The sequence below is a fragment of the Halichoeres trimaculatus genome, unplaced genomic scaffold, assembly GCF_033239565.1.
Source record: "Halichoeres trimaculatus isolate MK-OKI-2021-1 unplaced genomic scaffold, fHalTri1.1 fHalTri1_scaffold_19, whole genome shotgun sequence".
NCBI lineage: Eukaryota > Metazoa > Chordata > Actinopteri > Labriformes > Labridae > Halichoeres > Halichoeres trimaculatus.
Window position 1 is genome coordinate 13,856,734 of NW_027437197.1, and position 11,622 is coordinate 13,868,355.

The 11,622-nt window shown below is 42.3% G+C and overlaps 1 protein-coding gene across 2 annotated transcripts in view; it reads left to right on the forward strand.

Moving 5' to 3' along the window:
* Positions 1-10,411, forward strand: part of vwa8 (von Willebrand factor A domain containing 8) — a 45,497-nt gene extending 35,086 nt beyond the window's left edge. Inside the window, exons 40-47 of one of the 2 annotated variants that reach the window (XR_012599893.1) lie at positions 1,406-1,514; positions 4,088-4,213; positions 4,738-4,896; positions 6,129-6,227; positions 6,883-7,121; positions 7,565-7,830; positions 9,957-10,040; positions 10,133-10,411. Coding sequence is in view for 1 of the 2 variants with exons in the window: in XM_074694535.1 (XP_074550636.1) it covers positions 1,406-1,514; positions 4,088-4,213; positions 4,738-4,896; positions 6,129-6,227; positions 6,883-7,121; positions 7,565-7,673 (841 nt within the window). In the remaining variant the exon portion in view is untranslated. Of the gene's footprint in view, positions 1-1,405; positions 1,515-4,087; positions 4,214-4,737; positions 4,897-6,128; positions 6,228-6,882; positions 7,122-7,564; positions 9,325-9,956; positions 10,041-10,132 lie in introns of those variants that run through there. The other variant, XM_074694535.1, reaches the window with a different exon arrangement.
* The last annotated feature ends 1,211 nt before the right edge of the window (positions 10,412-11,622 follow it).

Genomic DNA, 11,622 nt, shown 5'->3' on the forward strand with positions numbered 1-11,622 from the left:
TTGATGATTGTTGGATAAGTTGTTGTTGTGTTTACCATATGAATCAATTTTTATTTAAATCCAGAGGCGCTCATAGAAATTTCTGCTCAGCCCAAAGCAATATAACAGTAACCACAGCAGGCAGCCAGACTGACGTCCAGACAGACAGTTTCAAAAGTAAATAAGCTTGAAGCATCTTGGTTTTATAACTCTGTTTCAGTCATTGAAAGCTTCATAATTTGTAGAATAAATCAACAAGACATTTTCTGTTTTCTTTCTGTCACTGATTTTCTCTCTCAGCCCCTCGAGGTGAATCAGACTCCTTCACCCTCTTTCCTCCAAGTTCAGGAATTTAAAGGAAGTAGCTGCAGCCACCGGCCATAGTGTCTGCTCACCACATGCATAAACAACACACACATACACACTCGCTTACACAAACACACACACACAGACATGTATGCACACCTTGGAATGTGTTCAGGAAGTCAGTGGTGTTTAGCGGCTGACATGATGTGGTGTGAATGCAGACAGAGACAGAAGGAACTGGACTGTAGTGAGTGGATGCACAGCTTTATAAAGTGTGTGTTAGATAGTGTGGTAATTTAATGTAATTTAAAGTAGGGAAGCTGCAGTCACACACATTTAAGTTTCATCATGTGCGCAGAAGTCGTCTGGCCAAGTGATGAAGGTGTGTTCAGGTGCTTATTTGCTCTATTGGATTGCATGGTCGATGCAAGCACAGTTTACACAACACACCCGCCTAATGCTGCTCGTATGCAATATGTCTAATGCATGTACACACACACACCTACACTCATATTTGTTGCAGGCTGTGACACACAAAGTCAGAGCTCCTCTCTGCTTTTTGATCTCCTGCTCCACATCTCTGCGCTGTCACGGTCTGACAGTCACCAAAAGATTCAGACACCTGGTAGAGATTACCCTCATCTCTTTGACACACACACACACACATGCACACACACACATGCACACACGCACTAGTGGAAGTCTTAGGAAGCATGGGGACCCTCACCACACCAAAGAGGATCGGTAACTGTGGGTGTCATTGTTACCAAAGGAGCTGTAGGTGGGATTATACGCATGAACTCAGCCTGGAGGTCACACCACACCTGTGTGTTCATTTCCACAGGTGTTTTATGGAGGGAACACACACATGCTCACACACACACATACTCAATGTTAAACAACACTGACCTCTGTGACATTTTATAAGAGGAAGATTTTTTACTTGGCCGATGATGTGTAAAGTCCGAAAGGGCGTGGAAAGGATTGTTGAAGCTTAAAGTCAAAAGAAAATTTTAGAAGTACCATGTTCTACAAGCCTGAATAAAACAACTTGATTTTTTTTTTTGTTAATCAGGTCACAAATCTCTTCTCTGTTTTTCTCTCCCTTCTTCTTCCTCAGGCTTAAGGAGATCAATATGAGCGAATACGACGCCACCACATACGAACGGTTCTCCAGCGCTGTCAGGAGACAAGTTCAGTCTCTACGTATCATCTTGGACACTTTACAGGTCAGCTTTGGGTTTCTGGGTTTGAATATGTCCTCTTTCATTGTTTTAGATATTAGTATGAGAAACAGACCTGTCTTTTGTTTTACTTATCTTAGTTTATCTGGTGTTTTAACACCAGATTAGCACAGTTTAGTAAACTTTCATAAAGATGATCAAACCAAATTTTGGATGAAGGTCCAACAGATCTTCCTGCACCCACTAGAGTCCAGAACACTCAAGTCATACATGATGTGCACTAGATGACGATATCTGACCTCACACAACCCAAACAATGACCCCATGTTCGTACAGGAAGGAGGGGGCGCTGTCCCAGCAGAGCTTCCTGATTGGTTGATTGGAAAGCGAGAGTTCAGCGAGAGGGGAGTGAAAATCCAGGATGTTACATGTTCTCTGTTTCAGTGTTTAGGCTCCAACTTTCCTCCCTTTGTTTGAGCTCCTGAAGGAAATGTGTTGATGCATTCAGATGCTTTGTGTGATGTGTAGAGTGTGTACAGTGTGCGGGTGTTTGTTGTGTGTAATGAGAGGAAGATCACGCAGCACGTGAGGATGATTAAAGAGCATTACTCTCAGCCGTGCACTCCTGTCCAGGTGTGAAGCTTTGTTTGTAAATGTTGTGGTAGCTGGATGTTTAGTGTGTTTGTGTGTGTGTGTGTTTTCTATCCAGGTGTTAGCAGCCGTACCTGAGCGTTCTTTATTGTTTGTATGCGTCCTTGTGGCCCCAGGCTTCTCCCTCGATGTACAAACGATGGAGATTATACCAATCCCAACATGAAGTCATGTTATTTTTATCATACCTGAGGAGTGATTTAAGGAATCACACAGACACAGACACACAAACACACACAAACACACTCCTTGCACTAGCTGGCAAGCTTTCAATGAGCTGATACTGTATTGTTTGCACCCGCCTGAGAGGAAAACCCCTCTATTCATCTCTCAACAATGGAGCCACATGACAGATATTAACACCTGGGCCTGAAATCAGTCCAAGCTCACCTCCAAAATCCCAGAGTGACACGCGTTTGTTTTTCATTTGGGCATTTGGAAACCAAAGTATTTTTTTAAACTTTATTAATGTAGACCAAATCTCAGTCACAAGCACCAAGCAACTGCAGTTGTACTTCAAAATGTCAAATATTGTTCCTTATTACATATGCCTACTGATGAGTTTTAAGAAACTGTTATCACAAATCCTTGAGAAGATATTTCACTTTTAAGGTTTTAAAATGTCTGGAAATTCTTACTTTTCTTTGGTAAAGAAATTAAACTTAAGATATCACTATTTCATGCCCAAATTCACAAACTGGGGACAAATGAGAGAGGAAGATGAGGAAATGCAAGTCAAAGAAAACAGAGAATGGTTGGTAGGGGTAAAAAAATCAAAACAATTATGAGCCAAAGTGCAAGGTGCAAAAAGCTTTTTTTGATTGTTGGGTTTATGGCAGCACAGTTTATTCAACAGGCATTATGTTCATATGTGCAAAAAATCATTTTCTTTGTTTGGGTCTAACACAATGCATCCTTAAAGGGTTTTCACAGAAAAGTGAAGCAGAGTTTGATCAGGTTTGTTTCCGTTGAGGTGAGTTCGAGCTTATCACAGCAGTTATTAAATGAAGTCTGTTACGTCTGCTTAGTTTAGCTTCATGCCATTCAGTAAATATTAGAGGTTGTTAGAAATACAGACGGATATTCGTCAGGAGTAACTCCCCAGAAATACACGTCAAGACCTTTTCTTTTTCTCTCTTTGTTGTGTTTCATAAAGGATCTACAAACCCTTCCTTTGATTTGACTGATTGCATGCACAAGTTTTCATCTTTGGTACGATCTGAGCAGCAGCTCTGTGAACACTCTGTGCTCTCGTTCCTCCATATCAATCTTCAAACAAGTGACAGCTTTTGTTTCTGATGTCAGCTCTTATCACAGATGTGTAGTTATGAGCCGCGGTCACACGTCATGTGTTGTGCAGAAAAATCTTGGTGCACACTTGACACTGAGTATCAACAGTGTAGAGCTTTGTGAGGACTGACCCAAACTGGGTGTGTCTGAGCAGATCGTGTTCCTTCTTTTGTTCCAAACCTCTCTCTAACAAAGATCTCCTTCATCAGGAGGCGAAGTGAGGACAGGAGAAAGACATGCTGCTTTCTTTTTTCCTCTCCTTTTTCTAAGTGAGCAGAGCAGAAAGGCAAAGAGTCGCCTTAAGAAACAAGATCAGAGCTTCAAAGAGGCTGTACTCAGGGAGTCAAAGAGGAGGATACTAGTTAAAGTCAGGGGACACTCTGCTGACGATGAGCTCAGGTGTTTCAGCTTCTTCAGTTGCTAAATGAGAAATGAAATCCAGTGTAGAGACGTAAAATCTGAATTGAAGATGGAGATATTTATATTTTTCTTGTTAAATAAAGAGACTATATATTCTGTGAATCTTTTTTGGTGTCTTTAAAGTGTCTGAAGCTTTTGCCTCATTTCACAATCTTGTCGCCTCCTAGAGTTGAATCATCCCCCCCAGACAGATTTTGAAATGTGTGTGATATTTGGCTGATTAGTTCATGTCATGTGTGTATGGGTGTGTTTTTCAGGCCAAAGGGAAAGAGCGACAGTGGCTGAAGAACCAGGCACTGGGAGATCTGGACGATGCTAAAATCATTGATGGTCTGACCGGAGAGAAGGCGATATATAAACGCAGAGGAGAACTGGACCCAGAGGTGTGTGTGTGTGTGTGTGTGTGTGTGTGCGTGTATGTGTGTGTTTGTGTCTGTGTTTAACCTCTCCCCTCCCTGAGCCACACCTTTAAACACACACACTCCCACATAATTTTGACCTTTATCTGTCAGGCGATACATTCCAGCGGTGTGTGTGAGATTATTTTTACACCCTATATTCCGGCTCACACACTTTTCAGACGTTTTTTCTGCTGTCATGTGTGCCTGTGTGAGTTCACACACACTCACACACACATACACACACAGATAGTTCCCACACTTTTCATACAAACACACTCTAACCATAATATGCATGCCATGTTTTTCTACCTCCTTTAGCTCCAAGTGTTGCATATTTTTGGTCTGGCCTGAAGTGATTGCAGACGTGTTGGACGTTATTTTGAGAAAGTTGGACCAAATTCCACAAAATCACTTCCCAGAGGAGTCTTTTGTCCCTGAACGGGCACTTTGATGCTGATTGACTCTGAAGATACGTGTGTGTGTGTGTGTGTGTGTGTGTTTTCCAGCCGGGCACTCCACAGCAGAAGCCGAAGCGTCTGAGGGTGTTAGCCGATGTCTCGGGCAGCATGTACCGCTTCAACGGCGTGGACGGGCGACTGGAGCGCTCCATGGAGGCTGTGTGCATGGTGATGGAGGCTCTTGAGAACTACGAGCACAAGTTTAAGGTAGATCCTGTCATGATGCTGAGGATATGGATGAGGATACATCTTTACTAACAAACTCTTCTTTCACAGATGTGATCCTCCTTACACAACTTTGCAAATTAGAGCATAGTCTTAAAAGTTCTTCCTAGGTTTTTGCTCTGCACTCTTCCTGTGTGGTCTGAGGAATCAAAACACAATGTCACCACAATATCAAGCTCATGACCTCTTTAAAAACCTCTTTAATATCTACTTGCTTCTTTTTTTAAATCGCAATGAATTTATTTAATGGGTGTGATTATTTTCACTAATCAGGAGTTTATGAAGAGCGGGTTGATACAAACAGACATGAGTTGGGGACAGAGTGTGAAGGGAGACAGACTTCTTGGCCCCTTGGTGACACACAACCCAACCTAATACTGATCACATATCAGTGTCTCACACACACACACACATACACACACAAACACACACATGCAGATTCGTATCATTGCTGCTAAACATGTCGTGTACATGATATGTCAGCGTGACTTCTGTCTTTACATAACAGCCATTACATAAAAGTGCATCTGATAACATACAAGACATGTGTCATGTGTGCGTGTGTACCTGCTGGCTCAGGTTCTGTGTGCAAGTGTGTGTGTGTGTTGCAGGATTTCTCTGCATGTAAACAGAGATGGGATGATGAAACTTTAAGCCTAAGAATTTGTCTCTTAATAATTCGTTGACCTATTTATCACGACTATCTGACCTATTTAAATCTATCCCACTTGTTAATGAGCCAAACAGCTCCGAAAACTTCAATAACAATGTTTTAAAAGAAGTTTTTCTCTTTATTTTGATTGTTTTTGTAACTGTATGTGCACATCTTTGGTCCTTGAGGTGTTCAAGGAGCAGAAAACAAAAACAGAGTCTGACCTTAAACACAAACCGTCCATGAAAACATCTGTTTTACCCGGCAACAGCGATAAGTACAGCTGAGACACTGAGGCACATACCTCCGTCCACCACAGCCACAGCTGCCCTTGTTGGAAATAGCTCACACACGTAACACCTGAGTCCTGGATTAACCCAGCAGGACCCCGTTAAGGTGCCAGGATGATCAGATATGATAAGCCAGCAGATAGATGGTCTATAGAAAGTGTAATGCAATGTAGTTGGTGTCAGTTACATTCAGAGGGTCTTCTGGGTTCTGGGATGGGGGGGCAGAGTTGTGTCAGTGTTGTTTGATACTAAACCTGTTTTTCTTTTTGCAGTACGACATCATGGGACACTCAGGCGATGGCTTCGACATCGAGCTGGTCAGAGCAGATAAAGTCCCCAAGAACAACAAAGAGAGACTCAAAGTCCTCAGGGTACAGATCACACATTAACCAATCATAACACTGAAACCTGTGAACTTCTCCAGAACATAATCAATTTTTCACAGTCCAACAAAATGAACCAACTATGTCACACTTTGACTTAGGTCAGTAAAAGCTCCAGGTTTGGCCTAAAATAAGGAACTGTTGGCTTACCAGATCAATACCTGAATGCAGACCATAATAACCTCATGCATCATTTGCAACATTTCACTCCTTTTGAGCTGAGAATTGAGAAAATCATGCAACTACGCAAGCAGCACAGTCTCAAGGAGGAAAAGTTTAGCAGAATGGTCATTAAACTACAAATCTGCATTGACTCTGTTTGCAGGTAGCTTCAGGTTGAGCTCTCCTGGCGTTTCAAACTGCTGCTTAACAAGTTCATTAAACAATTTTTAGGTTGCAGGTTTGCACAATTAGCATCAGGTCAATGAGCTTCTTCTTTTTGCTAGGCATTAGGTGTGAAATTCAGGTAACAGGATGATCGAGTAGAAAATCTGCTGAATAAATTACAGATTTCTTAGTGACCAGGGAGGTTTGTTGTTTTTGAGGAAAGATATCTTCAAAGAATGCTCCTCTGTTTGCTTTAGTCAGCTCTGTAAAGTGTTTCCTCCCTCCTCTCCTTCCCTCCTGTCTTCCTGCTCTGCAGACGATGCATGCACACTCTCAGTTCTGCATGAGCGGTGATTACACCCTGGAGGGCACCGATGCCAGCATCAAGGAGCTGGCACGAGAAGAGGCCGACGAGCACTTTGTGGTGGTGCTCAGCGACGCCAACCTTGAGCGCTACGGCATCCGACCTGAACGCTTCGCCCAGGTCCTGACCTCTGACCCCGAGGTTAATGCCTTCGCCATCTTCATTGGATCACTTGGCGATCAGGCTGAGAGGTGAGGAGGTGGAGGAGAAATGAAGAAAATCAAAGGAAAATGGTTCAGAGGGGGGGAAGAAGGAATGCAGAAAGAAACTTGATGATAGAACTTTCACATCATGGAGACATGTGAGTGTTACAGATGCAGTTATCTAGTCTGGTACATAACTGTTACATAATTTAATGTTTGAGAGACTGTTTACGACTTTGATGTCTGTGCTCTGGAGGACAAACTGCTAACTGTTAAAAAGGAATCTTTGAGCTAATTTAGGAAAGAAAGAAAGAAGAATGTCCTCCAGCATCTGAATGATGGATCATTCATTCACACACACTCTGTCCTCTGCCAGTGGAAACTTCTTGCACCCATTCACACACCAAACAAGCTCTGGTCTGTCTTTTTATTTTGGGATTCTGTTACTAAAGTTCAACCCTTTCAGCTCTCTTCTCTCTTCTTCTTTCCAGACTCCAGAGAACCCTTCCAGCTGGCAGATCCTTCGTGGCCATGGACACCAAACAGATCCCCCAAATCCTGCAGCAGATCTTCACCTCTACTATGCTGTCCAGTGCCTAACACACACACACTCACTCACACACTAACACACACTTACTGTTTATCTCAGACATATGAAAACCTCCAGATTTGTTCTTCAAACGCTGGAACTCAACCAACTTTGGCGTAGCATCCTTAACCAACGTCCCACACCGTGTTGTGTCACCTTATTTGTCAGGTAGGAGGACTCACCTGTGAAGAAGTGAAGGTTATATTTATTATTTAACTGTAACGTGACAGAGCAGTGTTAGCGTGACAGAGTTAAATGATGTTTAGCTGCTGTGCCGTGTCCCCGGGGACGTAGTTACAGCACAATGTGGCCTGTAGAAGTCTGTGATCTTGTTCTAAAATGACACACACGGCACATTTTTAACCACAGTGGCTCTGTGGACGCCTGGAGCCCGTCTGGGACCCCATGCAGGGATCAAACACACACTCTGACCTGTTGTTGTTTGGTGTTTTTGGCCACTGACGCACACACGCAGACGTCTTCGTCCTGTTTTGGGCCGTGAGGAACTTGACTCGGACGAGAGGGTCGTGAACTTGAGACAGCCTCAGTTATTTGGGTTTCCTCCTCATTAATCGTCTGTCAGGGAGGGAAACACACACTCTCTCACCCACACACACACATGCACAGGAAGAGCGACACCAGCTCGCCACCTGAGCAACACATGGATGTGTGGAGCAGCTCCTGAGGAATGCAGCGACTGTAAGCAGGGAATTTCCCATCTGGCTGCACACTCTTTAAAGGCAACCGCTGTTGCACAATCCCCTGCAGCTCGTGTGTGTGTGTGTGTGTTCTCCTCCTGCATCTATGTCAACATGCACAAGCCCTTTCCTTCCTGGCTGCAGGACCGTCTGACGCCTCTTGTTCATCTTGGTGCTGTCAGGAATCTAGGGTCTCCTTTCATCGCTCGTCTTCAAACACGCACAACCCTGACCACTGCAGGAAAACTTTGTGCTCCGGTGTGTGTTTTGTTGTTCCTGTGTGGAGATTAAAAAAGGAATTCTGTTATTTTTAAACCTCTGTTTTTAGAAATGTTTGGATCAGATAAAGGTTTGTATTTGCTTCCTGTAGATCTTTCTGCCAGCTGAGTTGAGGAAATCTACCAGAGCAACTTCAAACCTGTTTTAGGGTTTAAATGACATTTAAACCCTAAAGTATATCTGAGTAAAGATCCCTACACACAGGGCTTTGCATGCTCATCATCATTACTGTATCTCAGCTCAGTGGCATCCTGCTGTGCTGTCAGATTAACTTTCCTTTTCTGTGCCAACTCTCATCCACGTGCACTCGATATCATGTCCCCGTTTGGCCTCTGGATGTTGTATTTCACGCTTGTTTTGATTGACTGATGGATTGATGGAGCAGCCTGTGGAACAATCAGCCTCAATCGATCCTCTGACAGACAGTGTCCCTGTTTTCACTGACACACTTCTGTCTCTACTGAGCTGCAGTGACTCATATCTCTGCCTGCTTTAGGTTTGAATGTGACGGCATTAACGTGTGCGTACTAGGATGTTAAATCATAAACATAGGAATCTCTTTAGTCTTATTTAATTGTACATTATTATAATGACCTCATGTGAAAAAAATGTACAGGAAATGTACAAAATTTTAATAAAATTATGATAACACTCCCTCAAGTTTCTGTTCATGTTTGTAGCACATCTTTAAACCTCACACTTTTATGATGTTGTTTTATCAGCTCAAAATCTTTTGAGGCATTAAAAGTTAAAATAAAGAAATAATGTTTTCCAACCTTACTTGAACTTTAAAGTATCTGACACTTAAATTTCTGACCTTTTTGACCGTCCTGTTATTGTAAAAGCCCTCTCTCTTTACACTCTCATATCTTTCTTTGAGATTGATGTCATTTGTCTCTAGTTAAAGAACAGTGCCTTTTTGTGTGTGTTTATGTCTGTTTATGTGTGTTTGTTTGTTCTGCTGTGAGACAGGTCTGATGTGAGTCACGCACTCATAAAAGAGAAATGCAGAAACAGTCTCTGGTGTCGTGCCTCCTCTGAATATCATTTGATTTGATTTTGTTTGATTTAATCTGATTTTGTGTCCTGCAGATTCATGCTTGAAAGATCCAAAAACAGCTTATGAAACACAGTTAATCAGAAAAAGGACAAAGACCAAACTCCTAAACTCAACAATTACTTGACATTTTTTCCTCTTTACTTCCCCATCATCTATTCAACCCTATGCACCTCTCATCCTCATTTATTTCTCTTCCTTCATCCTTGTGTTCAAACCTTCAGTCAGAAAAGTTTTTTCTGCACATTTGTTTTCCTCAGATGCCCAGGCTTTCATTTATTATGGCAATGACTGTCCGGCGGTGTCGTGATGTGAACCCTCTTCTTCCTCCCTGAGTCATATTGGTCAGGTTACTACAACAAACATCTGAATCCTTTCCTCCAGTGAAAGTAGAACTGGTTTTAAAAAAGAATCTTGTGTGTATTTTCTTTTTCAGCGTGTTATTGTGTTGTAAATCCGGAAGCTCTACATTCTTCGAAGACGCTGAACTTCTAAGAATCTCAGCCTGCTCAGATGCCCTCTCATTTCCTCCATGGTCACTTTTTCCATCTGATGTAATGGTAAGTCCAGTTCACCACAATCACCCAGCCCGTCTGTGTTTACTGAAGAAAATTCAGTTTCACTCATATTTAGCATCTCCTCTTTAAGCAGATTTCACATTTAGAACCTCCTCCATAATACTGATGTAACACCAGACTCACACATGTCCTGTTTATTGTAGTCCTCTTCCACCTTTTCTTCCTTTGACCCCATCATATAAAGTCATATATTCTGTATTGTCTGCAGAGTTTCAGGCTTGGGTCTTCAAAAAGCTCAGCCTTCTTTATTGTTTTTTCCTCCACAGGAGTTTTAATGTGAATTATTGTCTCTGATTTGGAAGTCTTCACATTTGTTTTCTGCATTAGAGGCAAGTTAGGTGAGTCCAGTTTTCTCTGTGCTTAATCCGCTGCTGTAGTTGATAACTCAGTGTTTAGCACGCCTCATTGCTAGGAGCCGCCCTGTTGGCTATGGCTGCAGCTCTCTCTTTTTTGTCCTTTTCTTGTATTTTTTTTTGTCTCTTTTTCATAATCTTTTTATTTGGAGTGGATCTTTACTTTGTATGGCTCATTTGTTGGTCATGGACACCAAACTTTTTGTGGCTTTAGTGATACTTTTAATACTTTTTGCTCCTGCATTAGTGCGGAGATCCTACATGTAACAATGGCTGCATTGTTTACATGTGAACTCAGCTGTTAGCAGCCTGTAGCATGTCAATGCTAACTGGTGTAAGGCCTGATGTCTTCCCACAAGGTGAGGAGAAGGAGGTGAGGACGACGTGCTGGTTCTCAGGTGTGAGCTAAGAAGTGACGACAGCGACCTGTCCGTCCATCCATCGTTATTGGGAACAAAAGATCTATCTCCAATAAGATGGATGAGCTAGCTGTGCTAACCCAGCAACATAGGGAATACCAGAAGGCAGAGTAGCATCATGCTATTCACAGACATGGCTAACAGAGCTAACATCAGACACTAATGCCATGCTGGATGAGCTTCGCCTGCTGTGAGCAGACAGGATGTAGGAGACAGAGATGGAGTATGACTGAAGAAGCTCAGTCCTGGACCCTGTGGAGGTGGAGGCTGGTTGAACTGAAGAATGATGAACAAGCTGTCATCACCTATGTTCTTATGGACCTTTTTGCACTTACTATACACTTTCTTACTTTTGTTTTTCTGAATTGCTGCTGTGACTTCATTTTCGTTGTACCTGTTACAATGACAATAAAGTTCTATTCTATTCTGTTCTATTCTGTTCTATTCTATTCTATTCTATTCCATTCAAAGGGATTTATTCCACCTTTTTAAAGTTATAAAACATTTTTTGGATTCAGTGATTTATCATCTTTAAATCTGAACCTCACCTCAGTCTACAAAGAGTCATTTAGTGAT